At 48.3% G+C, this 27500-nt stretch overlaps 1 protein-coding gene across 1 annotated transcript in view; it reads right to left on the bottom strand.

The window, feature by feature from the left end:
- The window catches only part of LOC120062919 (protein patched homolog 1-like), a 133622-nt gene that overhangs the window by 102273 nt on the left and 3849 nt on the right, over positions 1–27500 (bottom strand). The window contains exon 2 of the mRNA XM_039012978.1: positions 2594–2715. Coding sequence (XP_038868906.1) covers positions 2594–2715 — 122 coding nt within the window. The remainder of the gene's footprint in view (positions 1–2593; positions 2716–27500) is intronic.

Here is a 27500-nt window from a genome sequence, read left to right as displayed (position 1 = left end):
CCATGCAAATGAACTGAATCCCCAAAAAACATTTCCACTGCATTTCAGCACTGCCACAAAAGGAACAGCTGACATCATGTCAGTGATTCTCTCGCTAACACAGGTGTGAGTGTTGACGAGGACAAGGATGTAGATCACTCTGTCATGCTGATTGAGTTCGAATAACAGACTGGAAGCTTCAAAAGGAGGGTGGTGCTTGGAATCATTGTTCTTCCTCTGTCAACCATGGTTACCTGCAAAGAAACACGTGCCGTCATCATTGCTTTGCACAAAAAGAGCTTCACAGGCAAGGATATTGCTGCCAGTAAGATTGCACCTAAATCAACCATTTATCGGATCATCTAGAACTTCAAGGAGAGCGGTTCAATTGTTGTGAAGTAGGCTTCAGGGCACCCAAGAAAGTCCAGCAAGCGCCAGGACTGTCTCCTAAAGTTGATTCAGCTGCGGGATCGGGGCACCACCAGTACAGAGCTTGCTCAGGAATGGCAGCAGGCAGGTGTGAGTTCATCTGCATGCACAGTGAGGCGAAGACTTTTGGAGGATGGCCTGGTGTCAAGAAGGGCAGCAAAGAAGCCACTTCTCTCCAGGAAAAACATCAGGGACAGACTGATATTCTGCAAAAGGTACAGGAATTGGACTGCTGAGGACTGGGGTAAAGTCATTTTCTCTGATGAATCCCCTTTCCGATTGTTTGGGGTATCCGGAAAAAAGCTTGTCCGGAGAAGACAAGGTGAGCGCTACCATCAGTCCTGTGTCATGCCAACAGTAAAGCATCCTGAGACCATTCATGTGTGGGGTTGCTTCTCAGCCAAGGGAGTGGGCTCACTCACAATTTTGTCTAAGAACACAGCCATGAATAAAGAATGGTACCAACACATCCTCTGAGAGCAACTTCTCCCAATCATCCAGGAACAGTTTGGTGACGAACAATGCCTTTTCCAGCATGATGGAGCACCTTGCCATAAGGCAAAAGTGATAACTAAGTGGCTCGGGGAACAAAACATCAATATTTTGGGTCCATGGCCAGGAAACTCCCCAGACCTTAATCCCATTGAGAACTTGTGTTCAATCCTCAAGAGGCGAGTGGACAAACAAAAACCCACAAATTCTGACAAACTCCAAGCATTGATTATGCAAGAATGGCCTGCGATCAGTCAGGATGTGGCCCAGAAGTTAATTGACAGCATGCCAGGGCGGATTGCAGAGGTCTTGAAAAAGAAGGGTCAACACTGCAAATATTGACTCTGCATCAACTTCATGTAATTGTCAATAAAAGCCTTTGACACTTATGAAATGCTTGTAATTATACTTCAGTATTCCATAGTAACATCTGACAAAAATATCTAAAGACACTGAAGCAGCAAACTTTGTGGAAATTTATATTTGTGTCATTCTCAAAACTTTTGGCCATGACTGTACAAAAGGGAAAATAAATAAACATAAATATAAGTTGTATTTACAATGATGTTTGTTCTTCACTGGTTGCCCTTTTCTTGTGGCAACAGGTCACAAATCTTGCTGCTGTGATGGCACACTGTGGAATTTCACCCAGTAGATATGGGAGTTTATCAACATTTGATTTGTTTTCAAATTCTTTGTGGGTCTGTGTAATCTGAGGGAAATACGTGTCTCTAATATGGTCATGCATTTGGCAGGAGATTAGGAAGTGCAGCTCAGTTTCCACCTCATTTTGTGGGCAGTGTGCACATAGCCTGTCTTCTCTTGAGAGCCAGGTCTGCCTACGGTGACCTTTCTCAATAGCAAGGCTATGCTCACTGAGTCTGTACATAGTCAAAGATTTCCTTAATTTTGGGTCAGTCACAGTGGTCAGGTAGTCTGCCACTGTGTACTCTCTGTTTAGGGCCAAATAGCATTCTATTTTGCTCTATTTTTTGTCAATTCTTTCCAACGTGTCAAGTAACTATATTTTTGTTATCTCATTATTTGGTTGGGTCTAATTGTGTTACTATCCTGGGGCTCTGTGAGGTCTATTTGTGAATAGAGCCCCAGGACCAGCTTGCTTAGGGGACTCTTCTCCAGGTTCATTTCTTTGTAGGTGATGGCTTTGTTTTGGAAGATTTGGGAATCACTTCCTTTTAGGTGGTTGTAGAATTTAACTGCTCTTTTCTGGATGTTGATAATTAGTGGGTATAAGCCTAATTCTGCTATGCATGCATTATTTAGTCTCAATTTGGTGTTTGTCCCATTTTGTGAATTCTTGGTTGGTGAGCGGACCCCAGACCTCACAATCATAAAGGGCAATGTGTTCTATAACTGATTCAAATATTTTTTGCCAGATCCTAATTGGTATGTTGCATTTTATGTTCCTTTTGACAGCGTAGAAGGCCCTTCTTGCCATGTCTCTCAGATCGTTCACAGCTTTGTGAAAATTACCTATGGCGCTGATGTTTAGGTCGAGGTATGCATTGTTTTTTGTGAGCTCTTGGGCATCGGTGACTAGATGGAATTTTGGAACACCATTATTTTTGAGATTGACTGCCAGGGCCCAGGTCTGACAGAATCTGGGCAGAAGATCTAGGTGCTGATGTAGGCCCTCTCTGCTGTAGGGCCTCGGACTCTCTCTCTTTCTTACCTGAGTAGTGGTCCAGTGCCGTTCTTGGTAGTCCCCCCTACAATCAGCTCTTCCTGCCAGTGCATGTACTTCCTGGAGAGGCCATGGCAGCCGCCAGTAAGGATGCGAGCCAAGTCAAAGGGCTACAACACAACAACATAGTCAATGGGTCTATGTCTGTATGGGTGTGTGCATGTGTACAAACAGCATATTATACATGGATGTGCGTGTCAAATCAAATCAACATGTATTTGTCACATGCGCCGAATACAACAGGTGTAGACCTTACAGAGAAATGCTTACTTACAGGCACTAACCAATAGTGCGAAAAAAAAGGTGTGTGTGTGTGTGTGTGTGTGTGTGTGTGTGTGTGTGTGTGTGTGTGTGTGTGTGTGTGTGTGTGTGTGTGTGTGTGTGTGTGTGTGTGTGTGTGTGTGTGTGTGTGTGTGTGTAGGTAAGTAAAGAAATAAAACAACAGTAAAAATACATTTGAAAATAAGAGTAGCAAGGCTATATACAGACACCAGTTAGTCAGGCTTATTGAGGTACATGGATGTATGGTTAAAGTGACTATGCATATAAGATAAACAGAGAGTAGCAGCAGCGTAAAAGAGGGGTTGGGGGGGGGGAACACAATGTAAATAGTCCGGGTAACCATTGGTTACCTGTTCAGAAGTCTTATGGCTTGGGGGTAAAAACTGTTGAGAAGCCTTTTTGTCCTAGACTTGGCACTCCGATACCGCTTGCCATGCGGTAGTAGAGAGAACAGTCTATGACTGGGGTGGCTGGGGTCTTTGACAATTTTTAGGGCCTTCCTCTGACACCGCCTGGTGTAGAGGTCCTGGATGGCAGGCAGCTTTGCCCCAGTGATGTATTGGGCCGTATGCACTACCCTCTGTAGTGCCTTGCGGTCGTAGGCCGAGCAATTGCCGTACCAGGCAGTGATGCAACCGGTCAGGATGCTCTCGATGTTGCAGCTGTAGAACCTTTTGAGGATCTCAGGACCCAAACTTTTTAGTTTCCTGAGGGGGAATAGGCTTTGTCGTGCCCTCTTCACGACTGTCTTGGTGTGTTTGGACCATTCTAGTTTGTTGTTGATGTGGACACCAAGGAATTTGAAGCTCTCAACCTGCTCCACTACAGCCCCGTTGATGAGAATGGGGACGTGCTCGGGCCTCCTTTTCCTGTAGTCCACAATCATCTCCTTAGTCTTGGTTATGTTGAGGGATAGGTTGTTATTCTGCCACCACCCGACCAGGTCTCTGACCTCCTCCCTATAGGCTGTCTGGGGAGCTCCAGTGTTGAGGATCAGAGTGGCAAATGTGTTGCTACCTACCCTCACCACCTGGGGGCGGCCCGTCAGGAAGTCCAGGATCCAGTTGCAGAGGGAGGTGTTTAGTCCCAGGTTCCTTAGCTTAGTGATGAGCTTTGAGGGTACTATGGTGTTGAACGCTGAGCTGTAGTCAAAGAATAGCATTCTCACATAGGTGTTCCTTTTGTCCAGGTGGGAAAGGGCAGTGTGGAGTGCAATATAGATTGCATCATCTGTGGATCTGTTTGGGCGGTATACAAATTGGAGTGGGTCTAGAGTTTCTGAGATAATGGTGTTGATGTGAGCCATTACCAACCTTTCAAAGTACTTCATGGCTACGGACGTGAGTGCTACGGGTCTGTAGTCATTTAGGCAGGTTGCCTTTGTCTTCTTGGGCACAGGGACTATGCTGGTCTGCTTGTAACGTGTTGGTATTACAGACTCAATCAGGGACATGTTGAAAATGTCAGTGAAGACACCTGCCAGTTGGTCAGCACATGCCCGGAGCACACATCGTGGTAATCCGTCTGGCCCCGCAGCCTTGTGTATGTTGACCTGTTTAAACTTCTTACTCACGTTGGCTACGGAGAGCGTGATCACACAGTAGTCCGGAACAGCTGATGCTCTCATGCATGCCTCAGTGTTGCTTGCCTCGAGGCGAGCATAGAAGTGATTTAGCTCGTCTGGTAGGCTTGTGTCACTGGGCAGCTCGCGGCTGTGCTTCCCTTTTTTAGTCTGTAATAGTTTGCAAGCCCTGCCACATCCGACGAGCGTCGGAGCCGGTGTAGTATGATTCAATCTTAGCCCTGTATTGACGCTTTGCCTGTTTGATGGTTCGTCGCAGGGCATAGCGAGATTTCTTGTAAGCTTCCGGGTTAGAGTCCCGCACCTTGAAAGCGGCAGCTCTACCCTTTAGCTCAGTACGAATGTTGCCTGTAATCCATGGCTTCTGGTTGGGGTATGTACGTACAGTCACTGTGAGGGACGACGTCCTCAATGCACTTATTGATAAAGCCAGTGACTGATGTGGTGTATTCCTCAATGTCATCAGAAGAATCCCGGAACATGTTCCAGTCTGTGATAGCAAAACAGTCCTGTAGTTTAGCATCTGCTTCATCTGACCATTTTTTTTATAGACCGAGTCACTGGTGCTCCCTGCTTTAATTTTTGCTTGTAGGCAGGAATCAGGAGGATAGAGTTGTGGTCGGATTTACCAAATGGAGGGCGAGGGAGAGCTTTGTACGCGTCTCTGTGTGTGGAGTACAGGTGATCTAGAATTTTTTTCCCTCTGGTTGCACATTTAACCTGTTGATAGAGATTTGGTAGAACTGATTTAAGTTTCCCTGCATTAAAGTCTCCGGCCACTAGAAGCGCCGCCTCTGGGTGAGTGGTTTCCTGTTTGCTTATTTCCTTATACAGCTGACTGAGTGCGGTCTTAGTGCCCGCATCTGATTGTGGTGGTAAATAAACAGCCACAAAAAGTATAGCTGAGAACTCTCTAGGCAAGTAATGTGGCCTGCAATATATCACAATATACTCTACTTCAGGCGAGCAAAATCTAGAGACTTCCTTAGATTTCGTGCACCAGCTGTTGTTTACAAATATGCACAGACCGCCCCACCTCGTCTTACCGGAGTGTGCTGTTCTATCTTGCCGGTGCAGCGTGTATCCCGCTAGCTGAATATCCATGTCGTCATTCCGCCACGATTCCGTGAAACATAGGAAATTACAGTTTTTGATGTCCCGTTGGTAGGATATTCGTGATCGTACCCCATCTAGTTTATTGTCCAATGATTGCACGTTGGCGAGTAATATTGACGGTAACGGCAGCTTTCCTACTCGCCTTCTGCGGATCCGGACGAGGCATCCGGCTCTACTTCCTCTGCGTCGCTTCCTTATGCGAATAATTGGGATGTCTGCCCTGTGGGGTGTTTGGAGAATAATTGGGATGTCTGCCCTGTGGGGTGTTTGGAGAATAATTGGGATGTCTGCCCTGTGGGGTGTTTGGAGAATAATTGGGATGTCTGCCCTGTGGGGTGTTTGGAGAATAATTGGGATGTCTGCCCTGCGGAGTGTTTGGAGAATAATTGGGATGTCTGCCCTGTGGGGTGTTTAGAGAATAATTGGGATGTCTGCCCTGTGGGGTGTTTAGAGAATAATTGGGATGTCTGCCCTGCGGTGTGTTTAGAGAATAATTGGGATGTCTGCCCTGTGGGGTGTTTAGAGAATAATTGGGATGTCTGCCCTGTGGGGTGTTTGGAGAATAATTGGGATGTCTGCCCTGCGGTGTGTTTGGAGAATAATTGGGATGTCTGCCCTGCGGGGTGTTTGGAGAATAATTGGGATGTCTGCCCTGTGGGGTGTTTAGAGAATAATTGGGATGTCTGCCCTGTGGGGTGTTTGGAGAATAATTGGGATGTCTGCCCTGTGGGGTGTTTGGAGAATAATTGGGATGTCTGCCCTGTGGGGTGTTTAGAGAATAATTGGGATGTCTGCCCTGTGGGGTGTTTAGAGAATAATTGGGATGTCTGCCCTGTGGGGTGTTTAGAGAATAATTGGGATGTCTGCCCTGTGGGGTGTTTGGAGAATAATTGGGATGTCTGCCCTGTGGGGTGTTTGGAGAATAATTGGGATGTCTGCCCTGTGGGGTGTTTGGAGAATAATTGGGATGTCTGCCCTGTGGGGTGTTAGGAGAATAATTGGGATGTCTGCCCTGTGGGGTGTTTAGAGAATAATTGGGATGTCTGCCCTGTGGGGTGTTTGGAGAATAATTGGGATGTCTGCCCTGTGGGGTGTTTGGAGAATAATTGGGATGTCTGCCCTGTGGGGTGTTTAGAGAATAATTGGGATGTCTGCCCTGTGGGGTGTTTGGAGAATAATTGGGATGTCTGCCCTGTGGGGTGTTTAGAGAATAACTGGGATGTCTGCCCTGTGGGGTGTTTAGAGAATAATTGGGATGTCTGCCCTGTGGGGTGTTTAGAGAATAATTGGGATGTCTGCCCTGTGGGGTGTTTGGAGAATAATTGGGATGTCTGCCCTGCGGTGTGTTTGGAGAATAATTGGGATGTCTGCCCTGCGGGGTGTTTGGAGAATAATTGGGATGTCTGCCCTGCGGGGTGTTTAGAGAATAATTGGGATGTCTGCCCTGTGGGGTGTTTGGAGAATAATTGGGATGTCTGCCCTGTGGGGTGTTTGGAGAATAATTGGGATGTCTGCCCTGTGGGGTGTTTAGAGAATAATTGGGATGTCTGCCCTGTGGGGTGTTTAGAGAATAATTGGGATGTCTGCCCTGTGGGGTGTTTAGAGAATAATTGGGATGTCTGCCCTGTGGGGTGTTTGGAGAATAATTGGGATGTCTGCCCTGTGGGGTGTTTGGAGAATAATTGGGATGTCTGCCCTGTGGGGTGTTTGGAGAATAATTGGGATGTCTGCCCTGTGGGGTGTTAGGAGAATAATTGGGATGTCTGCCCTGTGGGGTGTTTAGAGAATAATTGGGATGTCTGCCCTGTGGGGTGTTTGGAGAATAATTGGGATGTCTGCCCTGTGAAGTGTTTGGAGAATAATTGGGATGTCTGCCCTGTGGGGTGTTTAGAGAATAATTGGGATGTCTGCCCTGTGGGGTGTTTGGAGAATAATTGGGATGTCTGCCCTGTGGGGTGTTTAGAGAATAACTGGGATGTCTGCCCTGTGGGGTGTTTAGAGAATAATTGGGATGTCTGCCCTGTGGGGTGTTTAGAGAATAATTGGGATGTCTGCCCTGTGGGGTGTTTAGAGAATAATTGGGATGTCTGCCCTGTGGGGTGTTTGGAGAATAATTGGGATGTCTGCCCTGTGGGGTGTTTGGAGAATAATTGGGATGTCTGCCCTGTGGGGTGTTTGGAGAATAATTGGGATGTCTGCCCTGTGGGGTGTTTGGAGAATAATTAGGATGTCTGCCCTGTGGGGTGTTTGGAGAATAATTGGGATGTCTGCCCTGTGGGGTGTTTGGAGAATAATTAGGATGTCTGCCCTGTGGGGTGTTTGGAGAATAATTGGGATGTCTGCCCTGTGGGGTGTTTGGAGAATAATTGGGATGTCTGCCCTGTGGGGTGTTTGGAGAATAATTGGGATGTCTGCCCTGTGGGTTGTTTGGAGAATAATTGGGATGTCTGCCCTGTGGGGTGTTTGGAGAATAATTGGGATGTCTGCCCTGTGGGGTGTTTAGAGAAAAATTGGGATGTCTGCCCTGTGGGGTGTTTGGAGAATAATTGGGATGTCTGCCCTGTGGGGTGTTTGGTGAATAATTGGGATGTCTGCCCTGTGGGGTGTTTGGTGAATAATTGGGATGTCTGCCCTGTGGGGTGTTTGGTGAATAATTGGGATGTCTGCCCTGTGGGGTGTTTGGAGAATAATTGGGATGTCTGCCCTGTGGGGTGTTTGGTGAATAATTGGGATGTCTGCCCTGTGGGGTGTTTGGTGAATAATTGGGATGTCTGCCCTGTGGGGTGTTTGGAGAATAATTGGGATGTCTGCCCTGTGGGGTGTTTAGAGAATAATTGGGATGTCTGCCCTGTGGGGTGTTTGGAGAATAATTGGGATGTCTGCCCTGTGGGGTGTTTAGAGAATAACTGGGATGTCTGCCCTGTGGGTTGTTTAGAGAATAATTGGGATGTCTGCCCTGTGGGGTGTTTAGAGAATAATTGGGATGTCTGCCCTGTGGGGTGTTTAGAGAATAATTGGGATGTCTGCCCTGTGGGGTGTTTGGAGAATAATTGGGATGTCTGCCCTGTGGGGTGTTCGGAGAATAATTGGGATGTCTGCCCTGTGGGGTGTTTGGAGAATAATTGGGATGTCTGCCCTGTGGGGTGTTTGGAGAATAATTAGGATGTCTGCCCTGTGGGGTGTTTGGAGAATAATTGGGATGTCTGCCCTGTGGGGTGTTTGGAGAATAATTAGGATGTCTGCCCTGTGGGGTGTTTGGAGAATAATTGGGATGTCTGCCCTGTGGGGTGTTTGGAGAATAATTGGGATGTCTGCCCTGTGGGGTGTTTGGAGAATAATTGGGATGTCTGCCCTGTGGGTTGTTTGGAGAATAATTGGGATGTCTGCCCTGTGGGGTGTTTGGAGAATAATTGGGATGTCTGCCCTGTGGGGTGTTTAGAGAAAAATTGGGATGTCTGCCCTGTGGGGTGTTTGGAGAATAATTGGGATGTCTGCCCTGTGGGGTGTTTGGTGAATAATTGGGATGTCTGCCCTGTGGGGTGTTTGGTGAATAATTGGGATGTCTGCCCTGTGGGGTGTTTGGAGAATAATTGGGATGTCTGCCCTGTGGGGTGTTTGGAGAATAATTGGGATGTCTGCCCTGTGGGGTGTTTGGTGAATAATTGGGATGTCTGCCCTGTGGGGTGTTTGGTGAATAATTGGGATGTCTGCCCTGTGGGGTGTTTGGAGAATAATTGGGATGTCTGCCCTGTGGGGTGTTTGGTGAATAATTGGGATGTCTGCCCTGTGGGGTGTTTGGAGAATAATTGGGATGTCTGCCCTGTGGGGTGTTTGGAGAATAATTGGGATGTCTGCCCTGTGGGGTGTTTGGAGAATAATTGGGATGTCTGCCCTGTGGGGTGTTTAGAGAATAATTGGGATGTCTGCCCTGTGGGGTGTTTGGAGAATAATTGGGATGTCTGCCCTGTGGGTTGTTTGGAGAATAATTGGGATGTCTGCCCTGTGGGGTGTTTGGAGAATAATTGGGATGTCTGCCCTGTGGGGTGTTTAGAGAATAATTGGGATGTCTGCCCTGCGGGGTGTTTGGAGAATAATTGGGATGTCTGCCCTGCGGGGTGTTTGGAGAATAATTGGGATGTCTGCCCTGTGGGGTGTTTGGAGAATAATTGGGATGTCTGCCCTGTGGGGTGTTTGGAGAATAATTGGGATGTCTGCCCTGTGGGGTGTTTAGAGAATAATTGGGATGTCTGCCCTGTGGGGTGTTTGGAGAATAATTGGGATGTCTGCCCTGTGGGGTGTTTGGAGAATAATTGGGATGTCTGCCCTGTGGGGTGTTTGGAGAATAATTGGGATGTCTGCCCTGTGGGGTGTTTGGAGAATAATTGGGATGTCTGCCCTGTGGGGTGTTTGGAGAATAATTAGGATGTCTGCCCTGTGGGGTGTTTGGAGAATAATTGGGATGTCTGCCCTGTGGGGTGTTTGGAGAATAATTGGGATGTCTGCCCTGTGGGGTGTTTGGAGAATAATTGGGATGTCTGCCCTGTGGGTTGTTTGGAGAATAATTGGGATGTCTGCCCTGTGGGGTGTTTGGAGAATAATTGGGATGTCTGCCCTGTGGGGTGTTTAGAGAATAATTGGGATGTCTGCCCTGTGGGGTGTTTGGAGAATAATTGGGATGTCTGCCCTGTGGGGTGTTTGGTGAATAATTGGGATGTCTGCCCTGTGGGGTGTTTGGTGAATAATTGGGATGTCTGCCCTGTGGGGTGTTTGGAGAATAATTGGGATGTCTGCCCTGTGGGGTGTTTGGTGAATAATTGGGATGTCTGCCCTGTGGGGTGTTTGGAGAATAATTGGGATGTCTGCCCTGTGGGGTGTTTGGTGAATAATTGGGATGTCTGCCCTGTGGGGTGTTTGGAGAATAATTGGGATGTCTGCCCTGTGGGGTGTTTGGTGAATAATTGGGATGTCTGCCCTGTGGGGTGTTGGGTGAATAATTGGGATGTCTGCCCTGTGGGGTGTTTGGAGAATAATTGGGATGTCTGCCCTGTGGGGTGTTTGGTGAATAATTGGGATGTCTGCCCTGTGGGGTGTTTGGAGAATAATTGGGATGTCTGCCCTGTGGGGTGTTTGGAGAATAATTGGGATGTCTGCCCTGTGGGGTGTTTGGAGAATAATTGGGATGTCTGCCCTGTGGGGTGTTTAGAGAATAATTGGGATGTCTGCCCTGTGGGGTGTTTGGAGAATAATTGGGATGTCTGCCCTGTGGGTTGTTTGGAGAATAATTGGGATGTCTGCCCTGTGGGGTGTTTGGAGAATAATTGGGATGTCTGCCCTGTGGGGTGTTTAGAGAATAATTGGGATGTCTGCCCTGTGGGGTGTTTGGAGAATAATTGGGATGTCTGCCATGTGGGGTGTTTGGTGAATAATTGGGATGTCTGCCCTGTGGGGTGTTTGGTGAATAATTGGGATGTCTGCCCTGTGGGGTGTTTGGAGAATAATTGGGATGTCTGCCCTGTGGGGTGTTTGGAGAATAATTGGGATGTCTGCCCTGTGGGGTGTTTAGAGAATAATTGGGATGTCTACCCTGTGGGGTGTTTGGAGAATAATTGGGATGTCTGCCCTGTGGGGTGTTTAGAGAATAACTGGGATGTCTGCCCTGTGGGGTGTTTAGAGAATAATTGGGATGTCTGCCCTGTGGGGTGTTTAGAGAATAATTGGGATGTCTGCCCTGTGGGGTGTTTAGAGAATAATTGGGATGTCTGCCCTGTGGGGTGTTTGGAGAATAATTGGGATGTCTGCCCTGTGGGGTGTTTGGAGAATAATTGGGATGTCTGCCCTGTGGGGTGTTTGGAGAATAATTGGGATGTCTGCCCTGTGGGGTGTTTGGAGAATAATTAGGATGTCTGCCCTGTGGGGTGTTTGGAGAATAATTGGGATGTCTGCCCTGTGGGGTGTTTGGAGAATAATTAGGATGTCTGCCCTGTGGGGTGTTTGGAGAATAATTGGGATGTCTGCCCTGTGGGGTGTTTGGAGAATAATTGGGATGTCTGCCCTGTGGGGTGTTTGGAGAATAATTGGGATGTCTGCCCTGTGGGTTGTTGGAGAATAATTGGGATGTCTGCCCTGTGGGGTGTTTGGAGAATAATTGGGATGTCTGCCCTGTGGGGTGTTTAGAGAATAATTGGGATGTCTGCCCTGTGGGGTGTTTGGAGGAATAATTGGGATGTCTGCCCTGTGGGGTGTTTGGTGAATAATTGGGATGTCTGCCCTGTGGGGTGTTTGGTGAATAATTGGGATGTCTGCCCTGTGGGGTGTTTGGAGAATAATTGGGATGTCTGCCCTGTGGGGTGTTTGGTGAATAATTGGGATGTCTGCCCTGTGGGGTGTTTGGAGAATAATTGGGATGTCTGCCCTGTGGGGTGTTTGGAGAATAATTGGGATGTCTGCCCTGTGGGGTGTTTGGAGAATAATTGGGATGTCTGCCCTGTGGGGTGTTTTGGTGAATAATTGGGATGTCTGCCCTGTGGGGGTGTTGGGTGAATAATTGGGATGTCTGCCCTGTGGGGTGTTTGGAGAATAATGGGATGTCTGCCCTGTGGGGTGTTTGGTGAATAATTGGGATGTCTGCCCTGTGTGGTGTTTGGAGAATAATTGGATGTCTGCCCTGTGGGGTGTTTGGAGAATAATTGGGATGTCTGCCCTGTGGGGTGTTTGGAGAATAATTGGGATGTCTGCCTGTGGGGTGTTTAGAGAATAATTGGGATGTCTGCCCTGTGGGGTGTTTGGAGAATAATTGGGATGTCCCTGCCCTGTGGGTTTGTTTGGAGAATAATTGGGATGTCTGCCCTGTGGGTGTTTGGAGAATAATTGGGATGTCTGCCCTGTGGGGTGTTTAGAGAATAATTGGGATGTCTGCCCTGTGGGGTGTTTGGTGAATAATTGGGATGTCTGCCCTGTGGGGTGTTTGGTGAATAATTGGGATGTCCTGCCCTGTGGGGTGTTTGGAGAATAATTTGGGATGTCCTGCCCTGTGGGGGGTGTTCTGGTGAATAATTGGGATGTCTGCCCTGTGGGGTGTTGGAGAATAATTGGGATGTCTGGCCCTGTGGGGTGTTTGGTGAATAATTGGGATGTCTGCTCTGTGGGGTGTTTGGAGAATACTTGGGATGTCTGCCCTGTGGGGTGTTGGAGAATAATTGGATGTCTGCCCTGTGGGGTGTTTGGAGAATAATTGGATGTTCTGCCCTGTGGGGTGTTTGGAGAATAATTGGGATGTCTGGCCTGTGGGGTGGTTTGGAGAATAATTGGGATGTCTGCCTGTGGGGTGTTTGGAGAATAACTGGGATGTTTGCCCTGTGGGGTGTTTGGAGAATAATTGGGATGTCTGCCCTGTGGGGTGTTTGGAGAATAATTGGGATGTCTGCCCTGTGGGGTGTTTGCGGAATATTGGGATGTCTGCCTGTGGGGTGTTTGGAGAATAACTGGGATGTTTGCCCTGTGGGGTGTTTGGAGAATAATTGGATGTCTGCCCTGTGGGGTGTTTGGAGAATAATTGGGATGTCTGCCCTGTGGGGTGTTTGGAGAATAATTGGGATGTCTGCCCTGTGGGGGGTTTGGGAGAATAATTAGGATGTCTGCCCTGTGGGGTGTTTGGAGAATAATTGGGATGTCTGCCCTGTGGGGTGTTTGGAGAATAATTGGGATGTCTGCCCTGCGGGGTGTTTGGAGAATAATTGGGATGTCTGCCCTGTGGGGTGTTTGGAGAATATTGGGATGTCTGCCCTGCGGGGTGTTTTGGAGAATAATTGGGATGTCTGCCCTGTGGGGTGTTTGGAGAATAATTGGGATGTCTGCCCTGGCGGGGTGTTTGGAGAATAATTGGGATGTCTGCCTGTGGGGTGTTTGGAGAATAATTGGGATGTCTGCCCTGCGGGGTGTTTGGAGAATAATTGGGATGTCTGCCCTGCGGGGTGTTGGAGAATAATTAGGATGTCTGCCCTGGGGGTGTTTGGAGAATAATTGGGATGTCTGCCCTGCGGGGGTGTTTGGAGAATAATTGGGATGTCTGCCCTGCGGGGTGTTTGGAGAATAATTGGGATGTCTGCCCTGCGGGGTGTTTGGAGAATAATTAGGATGTCTGCCCTGCGGGGTGTTTGGAGAATAATTGGATGTCTGCCCTGTGGGGTGTTTGGAGAATAATTTGGATGTCTGCCCTGCGGGGGGTTTAGAGAATAATTGGGATGTCTGCCCTGTGGGGTGTTTGGAGAATAATTGGGATGTCTGCCCTGTGGGGTGTTTGGAGAATAATTGGGATGTCTGCCCTGTGGGGTGTTTTGGAGAATAATTAGGATGTCTGCCCTGTGGGGTGTTTGGAGAATAATTGGGATGTCCTGCCCTGTGGGGTGTTTGGAGAATAATTGGGACTGTCTGCCCTGTGGGTGTTTGGAGAATAATTGGGATGTTGCCTGCGGGGTGTTTGGAGAATAATTGGGATGTCTGCCCTGTGGGTGTTTGGAGAATAATTGGGATGTCTGCCCTGTGGGGTGTTTGGAGAATAATTGGGATGTCTGCCCTGCGTGTGTTTGGAGAATAATTGGGATGTCTGCCCTGCGGGGTGTTTTGGAGAATAATTGGGATGTCTGCCCTGTGGGGTGTTTAGAATAATTGGGATGTCTGCCCTGCGGGGTGTTTGGAGAATAATTGGGATGTCTGCCCTGTGGGGTGTTTGGAGAATAATTGGGATGTCTGCCCTGTGGGGTGTTTAGAGAATAATTGGGATGTCTGCCCTGTGGGGTGTTTAAGAATAATTGGGATGTCTGCCCTGTGGGGTGTTTAGAGAATAATTGGGATGTCTGCCCTGTGGGGTGTTTGGAGAATAATTGGGATGTCTGCCCTGTGGGGTGTTTGGAGAATAATTGGGATGTCTGCCCTGTGGGGTGTTTGGAGAATAATTGGGATGTCTGCCCTGTGGGGTGTTGGAGATAATTGGGATGTCTGCCCTGTGGGGTGTTTAGAGAGATAATTGGGATGTCTGCCCTGTGGGGTGTTTGGAGAATAATTGGGATGTCTGCCCTGTGGGGTGTTTGGAGAATAATTGGGATGTCTGCCCTGTGGGGTGTTTGGAGAATAATTGGGATGTCTGCCCTGTGGGGTGTTTGGAGAATAATTGGGATGTCTGCCCTGTGGGGTGTTTGAGAATAATTGGATGTCTGCCCTGTGGGGTGTTTGGAGAATAATTGGGATGTCTGCCCTGTGGGGTGTTTAGAGAATACTGGGATGTCTGCCCTGTGGGGTGTTTAGGAGAATAATTGGGATGTCTGCCCTGTGGGGTGTTTTAGAATAATTGGGATGTCTGCCCTGTGGGGTGTTTAGAGAATAATTGGGATGCTGCCCTGTGGGGTGTTTGGAGAATAATTGGGATGTCTGCCCTGGGGTGTTTGGAATAAAGGAGAAATTTAAACTGGGATGTCTGCCCTGTGGTTGTTAGAGAATAAATTGGCTGTCTGCCCTGTGGGGTTTTGAGAATAATTGGGATGTCTGCCCTGTGGGGTGTTTGGAGATAATTGGGGTCTGCCGGGTGTTGGATAATGATCTGCCCTGTGGGGTGTTTGGAGAATAATGGGATGTCTGCCCTGTGGGTGTTGAGAATATTAGATGTTCCGTGGAGTTAGAATAACGGATGCGCGGGTGTTAGGAATAATGGTCTGCCCTGTGGGGTAGATTTGGAGAATAACTGGGTGTCTGCCCTGTGGGGTGGTTTGGAGAATAACTGGGATGTTCCTTTTGGAAAGGAGTCGCCCTGTGGGTGTGTTTGGAATAATTGGGATGTCTGCCCTGTGGGGTGTTTGGAGATAAATTGGATGGTCTGCCTGGGGTTTAATGGTTCTCCCTTGGGGTGTTTTGGAGAATAATTGGGATTGTCTGCCCTGTGGGCTGTTTGTGGGAAAATAATTGTGGATGTTGCCCTGTGGGGTTTTGGTGAATAATTGGGATGTCTGCCCCTGTGGGAGATGTTTGGAAGAATAACTGGGATGTCTGCCCGTGGGGGTGTTGGGAATAATGGGATGTTGCCCTGTGGGTGTTTGGACGAATAACTGGGATGTCTAGCCCCTGTCGGGGCTAGTGGTTTGGGATAACTGGATGTCTGCCCTGTGGGTGTTTGGAGAATAATTGGGATGTCTGCCTGTGGGGTGTTAGTGAATAATCTGGATGTCTTCCCTGTGGGGTGTTGAGGAGAATAACTGGGATGTCTGCCTGTGGGGTTTGGAGAATAATTGGGATGTCTGCCCTGTGGGGTGTTTGGTGAATAATTGGATGTCTGCCTGTGGGGTGTTTGGAGAAATAACTGGATGTCTGCCCTGTGGGGTGTTTAGAGAATAATCTGGGATGTCTGCCTGTGGGGTGTTTGGAGAATAATGGGATGTCGCCCCTGTCGGGTGTTTGAGAATAATGGGATGTCTGCCATGGTGGGGTGGTTAGGAGGAATAACTGGGATGTCTGCCATGTGGCGTTGTTTGGAGAATAATGGGATGTCTGCCCTGTGTGGGTGTGTTCGGAGAATAATCTGGGATGTCTGCCCTGGGCGGTTGAGATATGTTGCCTGGGGGGGAGAATATCTGGGTGTCCTGGGCCTGTGGGGTGTTTGGAGAATAACTGGGATGTCTTGCCCTGTGCGTGGTGTATGAGAATAATGGGATGTCTGCCCTGCGGGGTGTTTGGCAGAATATGGGATGTTCTGCCCTGTGGGTGTGTTTGGAGGAATAACTGGGATGTCTGCCCTGCGGGTGTTTGGAGAATAATGGGATGTCTGCCTGTGGGGTTTTGGAGACTAACTGGGATGTCTGCCCTGGCGGGGTGTTGTTTGGAGAATAATGGGATGTCTGCCCTTGGGGTGTTTGGAGAATAATTGGGATGTCTCCCTGTGGGGTGTTTGGAGAATAACTTGGGATGTCTGCCCTGTGGGGTGTTTGAGAGAATAACTGGGATGTCTGCCCTGTGGGGTGTTAGGAGAAATAACTGGGATGTCTGCCCTGTGGGGTGTTGCAGAAATAACTGGGATGTCTGCCCTGGGGGTGTTTGGAGAATAATTGGATGTCTGCCCTGTGGGGTGTTTGGAGAATAATTGGATGTCTGCCCTGTGGGGTGTTTGGAGAATAACTGGGATGTCTGCCCTGTGGGGTGTTTGGAGAATAACTGGGATGTCTGCCCTGTGGGTGTTTGAGAATAATTGGGATGTCTGCCCTGTGGGGTGTTTGGATGAATAACTGGGATGTCTGCCCTGTGGGGTGTTTGGAGAATAATCTTGGGATGGTCTGCCCTGTGGGGTGTTTGGAGGAATAATTGGGATGTCTGCCGTGGGGTGTTTGGAGAATAATTGGATGTCTGCCCTGTGGGGTGTTTGGGAATAATGGGATGTCTGCCCTGTGGGTGTTTGGAGAATAACTGGGATGTCTGCCTGTGGGTTTTGGAGATAACTTGGAGTTCCTGCCTGTGGTGTGTTTGGAGAATAACTGGGATGTCTGCCCTGGGGGTGTTTGGAGAATATTGATTCTGCCTGCTGGGGTTGGAGATATTTGGATTTCTGCCCTTGGGTGTTGGCGAATACTTGGGATGTCTGCCCTGTGGGGTGTTTGGAGAATAATGGGATGTCTGCCACTGTGGGGTGTTTGGAGAATAATTGGGATGTCTGACCTGTGGGGTGTTTGGATGAATAATTGGGATGTCTGCCCTGTGGGGTTTTGGGAATAATTGGGTGTCCGCCCTGTGGGGTGTTTGGAGAATAATTGGGATGTCTGCCCTGTGGGTGTTTGGAGAAATAATTGGGATGTCTGCCTGTGGGGTGTTTGGAGAATAATTGGGATGTCTGCCCTGTGGGGTGTTTGGAGAATAATTGGGGATGTCTGCCCTGGGGGTGTTTGGAGAATAATTGGGATGTCTGCCCTGTGGGTGTGTTTGGAATAAATTGGGATGTCTGCCCTGTGGGGTGTTTGGAGAATAATTGGGAGGTCTGCCCGCCTGGTGGGGTGTTTGGAGAAATAATTGGGAATGTGTCTGCCCTGTGGGGTGTTTGGAGAATAATGGGATGTCTCCCTGCTGGGGTGTTTGGAGAATAATTGGATGTCTGCCCTGTGGGGTGTTTGGAGAATAATGGGATGTCTGCCCTGTGGGTTTTAGAATAATTGGGATGTCGCCGTGGGGTGTTTAGGAGAATAATGGAGTCTGCCCTGTGGGTGTGTTTGGAAGAATAATTGGGATGTCTGCCCTGTGGGGGTTTGGAGACATAATTGGGATGTCTGCCCTGTGCGGGTGTTTGGAGAATAACTGGGATTCTGCCCTGTGGGGTGTTGGAGATAATTGGGATGTCTGCCCTGTGGTGTTTGGAGAATAAGTGGGAATGTCTGCCCTGTTGGGGTGTTTGGGGAGAATACAGTGGGATGGCTGCCTGTGGGGTGTTTGGAGAATAACTGGGATGTCTGCCCTGTGGGGTGTTTGGAGAATAATTGGATGTCTGCCCTGTGGGGTGTTTGGAGAATAATTGGGATGTCTGCCCTGTGGGGTGTTTGGAGAATAATGGGATGTCTGCCCTGTGGGGTGTTTGAGAATAACTGGGATGTCTGCCCTGTGGGGTGTTTTGGAGATAATTGGATGTCTGCCTGTGGGGTGTTGGAGAAAATGGGATGCTGCCCTGTGGGGGTGTTGTGTGAGAATACTGATGTCTGCCTGTGGGTTTGGAGATAACTGGGATGTCTGCCCTGTGGGGTGTTTGGAGAATAAACTGGGATGTCTGCCCTGTGGTGTGTTTGGAGAATAACTGGGATGTCTGCCCTGCGGGGTGTTTGGGAATAATTGGATGTCTTCCTGTGGGGTGTTTGGAGAATAATTGGGATGTCTGCCCTGGGGGGTGTTTGGAGAATAATTGGGATGTCTGCCCTGTGGGGTGTTTGGAGAATAATTGGGATGTTCTGCCCTGTGGGTGTTTGGAGAATAACTTGGGATGTCTGCCCTGTGGGGTGTTTGGTGACTAGGGAGTCTGCCTGTGGGTGTTTGGAAATAATTGGGATGTCTGCCCGTGGGGTGTTTGGGGAATAATTCTGGGATTCTGCCCGTGTGGGTGTTTGGAGAATAATTGGGATGTCTCCCTGTGGGTGTTTGGAGAATAATTGGATGTCTGCCCTGTGGGGTGTTTGGAGAATAATTGGATGTCTGCCCTGTGGGGTGTTTGGAGAATATTGGGATGTCTGGCCCTGTGGGTGTTTGGAGAATAATTGGGATGTCTGCCCTGTGGGGTGTTTGGAGAATAATTGGGATGTTCTGCCTGTGGGGTGTTTGGAAATAATTGGGATGTCTGCCCTGTGGGGTGTTTGGAGAATAATTGGATGTCTGCCCTGTGGGGGTGTTGGAGAATAATTGATTCTGCCCTGTGGGTGTGTTTGGAGAATAAATGGGATGTCTGCCCTGTGGGGTGTTGGAGAATAATTGGGATGTCTGCCCCTGTGGGGTGTTTGGAGTAATAACTGGGATGTCTGCCCTTGTGGGGTGTTTGGAGAATAATTGGGATGTCTGCCCTGTGGGTTGTTTGGAGAATAATTGGGATGTCTGCCCTGTGGGGTGTTTGAGATAATTGGATGTCTGCCTGTGGGGTGTTTGGAGAATAATTGGATGTCTGCCCTGTGGGTGTGTTTGAGAATTGGGATGTCTGCACTGTGGGGTGTTGGAGAATAAGCTGGGATGTCTGCCTGTGGGGTGTTTGGAGAATAATTGGGATGTCTGCCCTGTGGGGTTTTTGGAGAATATTGGGGATGTCTGCCCTGTGGGGTGTTTGGAGAATAATTGGGATGTCTCCCTGTGGGGGTTTTATGAGAATAACTGGGATGTCTGCCCTATGGGTGTTATGGAGAATAACTGGATTCTGCCCTGGGGGTGTTTTGAGAATAACTGGGATGTCTGCCCTGTGGGGTGTTTTGGAGAATAATGGGATTTCTGCCCTGTGGGGTGTTTGGGAATAATTGGATGTCTGCCCTGTGGGGTGTTTGGAGAATAACTGGGATGTCTGCCCTGTGGGTGTTTGGTGAATAACTGGATGTCTGCCCTGTGGGTTTTTGGAGATAACTGGGATGTCTGCCCTGTGGGGTGTTTGGAGAATAAACTGGGTGTCTGCCTGTGGGGTGTTTGGAGAATAACTGGGATGTCTGCCCTGTGGGGTGTTAGGAGAATAACTGGGATGTCTGCCCTGTGGGGTGTTTGGAGAATAATTGGGATGTCTGCCCTGTGGGGTGTTTGGAGAATAACTGGGATGTCTGCCCTGTGGGGTGTTTCGAGAATATGGATGTCTGTGCCTGCCCTGTGGGGTGTTTGGAGATACTGGGGTGTCTGCCACTGTGGGGTGTTTTGGAGAATAACTGGGATGTCTGCCTGTGGGGTGTTTGGAGAATAACTGGGATGTCCTGCCCTGTGGGGTGTTTGGAGAAACTGGTATGTCTGCCCTGCGGGTGTTTGGAGAAATAACTGGGATGTCCCTGCCTGCGGGGTGTTTGGAGAATAACTGGGATGTCTGGCCTGTGGGGTGTTTGGAATAAACTGGGATGTCTGCCTGCGGGGTTTTGGAGAATAACTGGGATGTCCCCTGCCCTGTGGGTGTTTGGAGATAAACTGGATGTCTGCCTGTAGGGTGTTTGGAGAATAAACTGGGATGTCGGCCCTGCGGGTGTTTGGAGAATAAATTGGGATGTCTGCCCTGCGTGGGAGTGTTGGAGAATAACTGGGATGTATGCACTGGGGGTGTTTGGAGAATAACTGGATGTCTGCCCTGTGGGGTGTTTGGAGAATAACTTGGATGTCTGCCCTGCGGGTGTTTGGAGAATAACTGGGATGTCTGCCTGCGGGGTGTTTGGAGAATAATTGGGATGTCTGCCCTGTGGGTGTTTGGAGTAATAATTGGGATGTCTGCCCTGTGGGGTGTTGGAGAATAATGGGATGTCTGCCCTGTGGGGGTGTTTGGAGAATAACTGGTATGTCTGGCCCTGCGTGGGTGTTGGAGAATACTGGGTGTCGCCCTGTGGGTGTTGGAGAATACTGGGATGTCTGCCCTGTGGGGTGTTGGGAGAATAACTGGGATGTCTGCCCCTGGGGGTGTTTGGGAATAACTGGGATGTCTGCCCTGTGGGTGTGTTTGGAGAATAATGGGATGTCTGCCCTGTGGGGTGTGTTGGAGAATAATGGGATGTCTGCCCTGTGGGGTGTTTGGAGAATAATTGGGATGTCTGCCCTGTGGGGTGTTTGGAGAATAATTGGGATGTCTGCCAACTGTGGGTGTTTGGAGAACTAATTGGGATGTCTGCCCTGTGGGTGTTTGGACTAATGATGGATGTCTGCCCTGTGGGGTGTTTGGAGATAATTGGGATGTCTGCCCTGTGGGGTGTTGTGGAGAATATTGGATGTCTGCCTGTGGGGGTTTGTGAGAATAATGGGATGTCTGCCCTGTGGGGTGTTTGGAGAATAATGGATGTCTGCCCTGTGGGGGTGTTTGGAGAATACTGGGATGTCTGCCCTGTGGGGTGTTTGGAGATAATTGGGATGTCTGCCCGCGGGGTGTTTGGAGAATAACTGGGATGTCTGCCCTGGGGGTGTTTGGAGAATAATCTGGGATGTCTGCCCTGGGGTGGTTTGGAGAATAACTGGGATGTCTGCCCTGTGGGGTGTTTGGGAATAACGGGATGTCTCCCTGTGGGTGTTTGAGTAATAATGGGATGTCTGCCCTGCGGTGGGTGTTGGAGAATAATGGATGTCTGCCCTGTGGGGTGTTTGGAAATAATGGGATGTCTGCCCTTGCGGGGTGTTAGGAGAATAATGGGATGTCTGCCCTGCGGGTGTTGGAGTAATAATTAGGATGTCTGCCCTTGGGTGTTTGGAGAGAATAATGTGGGTGTCTGCCCTGGGGGTGTTTGGAGATAATTGGGATGTCTGCCCTGTGGGGTGTTTGGAGAATAATTGGGATGTCTGCCTGCTGCCGGGTGTTTGAAATACTTGGGATTCTGCCCTGTGGGGTGTTGGAGAATAATGGGATGTCTGCCCTGTGGGGTGTTTGGAGAATAACTGGGATGTCTGCCCTGTGGGTGTTTGGAGAATAACTGGGATGTCAGCCCTGTGGGTGTTTGGAGATAATGGATGTCTCGCTGGGGGTGTTTGGAGAAAATTGGGATGCTGCCCTGCGGGGTGTTGGAGAATAATGGGATGTCTGCCTGTGGGGTGTTTGGAGAATAAATGGATGTCTGCCCTGTGGGGTGTTTGGAGAATAATGGGATGTCTGCCCTGTGGGGTGTTTGGAGATAACTGGGATGTCTGCCCTGTGGGGTGTTTGGAGAATAACTGGGATGTCTGCCCTGTGGGGTGTTTGGAGAATAATCTGGATGTTGCCCTGTGGGGTGTTTGGAGAATAATGGGATGTCTGCCCTGTGGGGTGTTTGGAGAATAATGGGATGTCTGCCCTGTGGTGTTTGGAGAATTAATTGGGATGTCTGCCCTGTGGGGGTGTTTTGGAGAATAATGGGAATGTCTGCCCTGCGGGGTGTTTGGAGAATAATTGGATGTCTGCCCTGTGGGGTTGTTTTGGAGAATAACTGGATGTCTGCCCTGTGGGTGTTTGGAGAATAATCTGTGATGTCTGCCCTGTGGGGTGTTTGGAGAATAACTGGGGGAGTATAGTCTCCTCCTGTGGGGGTGTTTGGAGAATACTGGGATGTCTGCCCTGCGGGGTGTTTGGAGAATATATGGGAGTCTGCCCTGGGGTGTTTGGAGAATAATGGGATGTCTGCCCTGTGGGTGTGTTTGGAGAATAACTGGGATGTCTCCCTGTGGGAGTTTGGAAATAAACTGGGATGTCTGCATCCTGTGGGGTGTTTGGAGGAATAATGGGATGTCTGCCCTGTGGGGTGTTTGGAGAATATCCTGTGAGTCCTGCTTGTTGTTGTTGTTGAAAATCTCTTAGTCCTAATCCTGTTGCTGATCGCTGTCCTGATATCCAGAAGCTCTTCAGTCTAATCTGAGTGAGTGATCGCTGTCCTGATATCGAAAGCTCTTTTCTCTGCCGTAAGATACTTGTTGACAGATCACTCATTACAAAATATTAACACATATCGCGAAAAAAACACTCATATGACAATTGGTTAGGAGACCGTAAACGGCGCATCTCCTCCGGCGCATTTTCCCAATTGGGAACTTTCCATTGTATCGCCTTGGGAACGTTCCATTGTTATAAGCCTGGGAACGTTCCATTGTATCAGCCCTTGGGAACGTCCGTTGTACTCAGCCTTGGGAACGTTCCCATTGTATCAGCCTTGGAACGTTCCATTTGTATAAGCCTTTGGGACGTTCAATTGATAGAAGCCTGATCCCAGAACTGTTTTGTGCTGTCTTGCCAACTCCCCATACACAAACAGATCAGCACAAAGTTAACACAGATCTGTGACCACCAGGCTACAAAATAGGCATTCGTATCCCCACATCTGCTTGCAGGAAGAAAGTGCCAATGATATGATAGAGAGGTGAAAGGGACCAAAAGGGATTAAATGACCTTAAACTCTACTCTGGAGCTAAGCCCTGAGCCATCTTGACAGGACAGGACAGGCCTGTTGGGACGCGGGGAGGCTAGCATATCTCCGCTGGGGTCTTAGAGCGGCTCGTGTTCCCCTTCCAGTTTATCAAACCCATCCACTCAGGCCGAGTACAATAGTAAAAGTCAAGGATCTCCTGAGGACATGTGTGGTTAGGTAATACTCTCTGATTCGTCTCCCAAGGGCTTTTACTTTCTCCTCCACGGGGCAGCGAGAACCTGGAGTATTTGTCAGGGCATTCTGCTGCTGGAGTAGGGCGCATTAGGAGTCCTAAGGAGGTCTGCTCTTACCTTATCTACCCTAGTTTTCTCAGACCCTTCTGTTCCGCTGAGGAGTCCTGGTAGGGACCGATAAGGAACTGGAAGTATTAAGGAAAAGAAAGTAGGGCCTCGATTTTTCCCCCCCTTGTAATCTGTGCTGGTGCTAATGAATGCTCTGGCCCATTGATACCCTTTGGCATTTGCCCATTATGTCAACCGCTCCTGTCTCGTTAAGTATGGTAAGTCTTTATTTCTCTCTGAGCATTCCCCTTCATCATGTGGGCCTAGTCTTGGCAAGACTGAATTGAGCCCAACCAAACTAATCCATCCCAGCATCTAATGGTAATACCGTCCTGCTTCGGAGAGATTTTTTTTTGTGTGTTTCACTGTGTTCCAACTTGGTGTCCAACTTTCAGAGCCTTTCTTAGAAGAAGCTAAGTAAGACAGTGTTAACCAGACGACAGAAACTCTTGTAGGTTCGTATAACTAACAAAGCCTGGAAAGAGGTGCTCTAGTCTGTCCTTACTGCTGCTGCTGTCCATCCCCCTCAATCACCATTTTCATCTAGGAGTCAGGCTGCATTGCATTCTGTCTGGTTTCTGTGTTACAACCAGGGGAGAGGATGAGAGGAGCGAGCGGGCCTGCCAGGGTAGACATCAAAGAGCCAGGGAGACACGTATGGCTGCTAATTTTTCAGGCCGGCGCAATTTGTGTCAAAGAGCTTGGATTTGAGAGGCTCTCTCCTCCTCACTTCAAGCCTGGCGCCTTTAAAAGGTCTGGCTGTGTTTGTGACGTGGCTGCAGAGGTAATGAGAATCAAGCAGCCGCTGCTAGACCCCTTCAGATTCGGCTACTCTCTTCTAACCCGCCTGCCCCCCTCCACACCCTACCACTACCCCTCCCCGCCCATCTCGACAAAGAAGAAGAGAAGAAGAAACAAGAAAATACAATAATGCCTTAGAGAGGCAGGATTACCTAGGAGAGACGCCTGCTAACCTGCTATGCCATGATGAAATCTCCTAAAAAAAAGTGCCGCCCCTTTCCTCCTCTCTCTCTCTCGTCTAGTCTCCACGGTCTCTCCTCCGATCTCCTCTCCTCTCCCGTCGCATCTCAGCTCCCTCTCTCTCTCTCTCTCTCTCTCTCCTCTCTCTCTCTCTTTCTCTCTCTCTCTCCTCTCAGCTCCCTCTCTCGCAAAAGCACTCAAAACTCTCTCTTTGATTCCACAGCAAGCAATTACCCCTTGAGTCCAAAATTACAGATTGCGGTTGAGTGACAACTTTTTAGATGGTTTTTTGTGTGCGTGTGTTTTGTTGTTTGCGTGCATGGGTGGGGTGTAACTGTTTGTTTTGTTTTTTTTCAGACCAGGCAGCTACTTCTTTAATGAAGCGGTTGGTTGGAGTCATCGCCGTACCATGCTGGATTTTGAACAACCCATTTCTGTCAGTTGAGAATAAAGTAGGCTAGACGCTCTAGAGAAGGGTTATCTGGGGCTGGGAGGAAGTGTTACTGGGGGGGCAGCACTCCATTATTTGTTACTCCTGCTCACTTCTGAGGAACAAGTGCTGGCAAGACACAGCCTGGAACAAAGATACGTGCTCCTTGTGAATCTTATTACGTCGTGGTCGCATGCATCCAAACAATAAGGGTTGCGTCCCAATGGGCCCTAATTCCCCTATATATTGCGCTACTTTTGACCAGAGCCCTATGGGGTAGGGTTTCATTTGGATGCATTCAATGTTTACCCCTGATTTTCTACTGTGTGTTGTGTCACCACCACCGCTCCTGCTGTATTGTGTTTGCATCAAAATAATAAGGGCGGCTTGTGAGGAGAGGTGGAGAACTCACAGATAATCCTCTATGTTATGTTTCCCGTTGACTGATGTATAGATAAAGAACCCTTCATATTGCAGTTTGTGGATTAACACTGTGTACACACATGTATGGTGAAGGGGGTTCAACACTGGGTGGGATTTTACAAACAACTATTTCAGAGCTCATACGGGGGGGCACGGTGAGTGTTGTGACAAGCATTGCGGGAATGTTATGACACGCTCCAACAGTGGTGTGACAGTGTGTGTGTGGTGTGTCCCTTAATATTTTTCAACAATTGAAAGGGACATCCTCCACAAAGACATCCTGCCTCAAGCGTACACACCTCTTCCTTATCTGATCAATTTAAGCAAACCAAAGTGATCCATTACACATTAATAGATCTGGTGTCTGTTTTCTTCTACTGAGGACCAACGAGTCATCTAACTCATCTTCACACACCTATTCATGGCCTTTTAATCCTCCTGCCAGATACAGATACTGTTCTGATCTCAGACTTGTTTTATTGAGGTCTCTCTCTGCAACCCACCACCCTCCCCTGGTTGACACTGAAATACACAATGATTAGAGGTGCCTCCATAAGTATATTGTATGACAGGCCGCCAGCCCCATCCACGTGAGAATCTTACAATTCATGTTTCATTAATTTTGGCTTGATGAAGCCTCTTTTCAGCATCGGAGCTTAAGATTTATGTGAAATTATACATAACAGATGGCTTCACAATTTCCTGCCGCCCCCCTGGTATACTGTGTATATAATAATTACTGTAGAAATACTGATTACCTCAATAAACTCCAAGTATTAATGAGGACTGTCCCTCAAAGCTCAGAGCTTGTCACCTCCACCCTTCAATGCCAAAGATTCCAGAGGGATACTCCGTGACAGGTTTTATATGCAAATGACTTAATCGTATATCTACACCGTCTCTCTGCTTTTAGCCTATCTAGGGCACGTCTTAAAAAGTGAGGTGTTGCATACAGTAGGACAGTATAGAGGAACACCAGAAAATCCCTAGTCGGACATAATACGCAGGCAGGACGCTGTTTCTATTTCTCATGAGACGCTATGATATTTTGCATCAGTTATCTTCTTCCAACAAAAATCATATCTGTGTTCACGAATGTCGCCACCCTTCATGCGCTTGGGGACCCTGTACTAAAGAGCCTCAGGCCGAAAACCTGTAGTGTTCTCTTTCCCTTTCTTACAGTACTTCCTTTCCCTCTCTGGGTTACAACCCATGGACATGAGCTTCACAATCCACTACCCAGTGCTGCCCCATCTATTCCAAGGCGTTTCAACCAGAGCACCTCGGAAGACCACATAGGAGGAGAGGCATAATCGCTCTAAGTCTGCTCTTCAGAGAGAGAGAGAAGAGAGCGAGAGAGCGAGGAGAGGAGAGAGAGGAGAGAAGAGAGAGAGAGAGAGAGTGTTATGATAAATCCTTCAGGTAAGGGTTTTTTTCCAATGTCCAAAGAACGGCTGCTGCGATCCAAATCCCTTTTTACAGTTTCCTTTGTCTTAGACTAGACTGTCTGGATCTGATTTACAGATAACCTAACACCAACTACCTCCGCAGGTAGTGTTTATGCTGATCCGTGGATCCATCACTTAATGCTTCCAAATTCAATATGACATCATTGCATATTCCCCATTTAGAAGAATTGACTGATTCTAGAGCAGTGAAGATATCAGAGGTTGTTCACCTGTCATTGCACAAAAATCCACCATGACACTCGATTTTGAGACAGACTTTTTATTTTTTATTTTTAAATGAGTCTTACTTTTGGGGAGATTGACACATTTGCTCAGAGATACACACATGCTCTATAATGGCGAGATTGCTGTAACAATATATACCATGTTTTTATTGTATTTTTTTTTTGGGTTTTTTTTTTTGGTGTGAATCTAATTCCGTACTAGATAGAAATAAGTCTCACCATAGTTCAATCCTAGCCTGTAACCGTAGGCAGTAGAGAGATGAATAGATCAATGGAAATGCAAAACGAAACCCTCTCATTGCTGTAAAACTCTACTAATTCAACTGTGTAATAAAAGGCAATACACCAAGATTGAAAAGGAACAGCTGGCTATGTGATGGAATACCTTAATAAAAGCTAAACCTTCAAACTGACAACGATCGTGAATATTTAAAAGGCCATTTGAGTCTGTGAAACTAATATTCATTTGCTTCTCATAATTAATGTAATCATTTTTTT

Source organism: Salvelinus namaycush, chromosome 18 (assembly GCF_016432855.1).
Source record: "Salvelinus namaycush isolate Seneca chromosome 18, SaNama_1.0, whole genome shotgun sequence".
Classification (NCBI taxonomy): Eukaryota; Metazoa; Chordata; class Actinopteri; order Salmoniformes; family Salmonidae; genus Salvelinus; species Salvelinus namaycush.
Note: the sequence above shows the minus strand (reverse complement) of the source record. Positions and strands in the feature narration are given on the sequence as shown.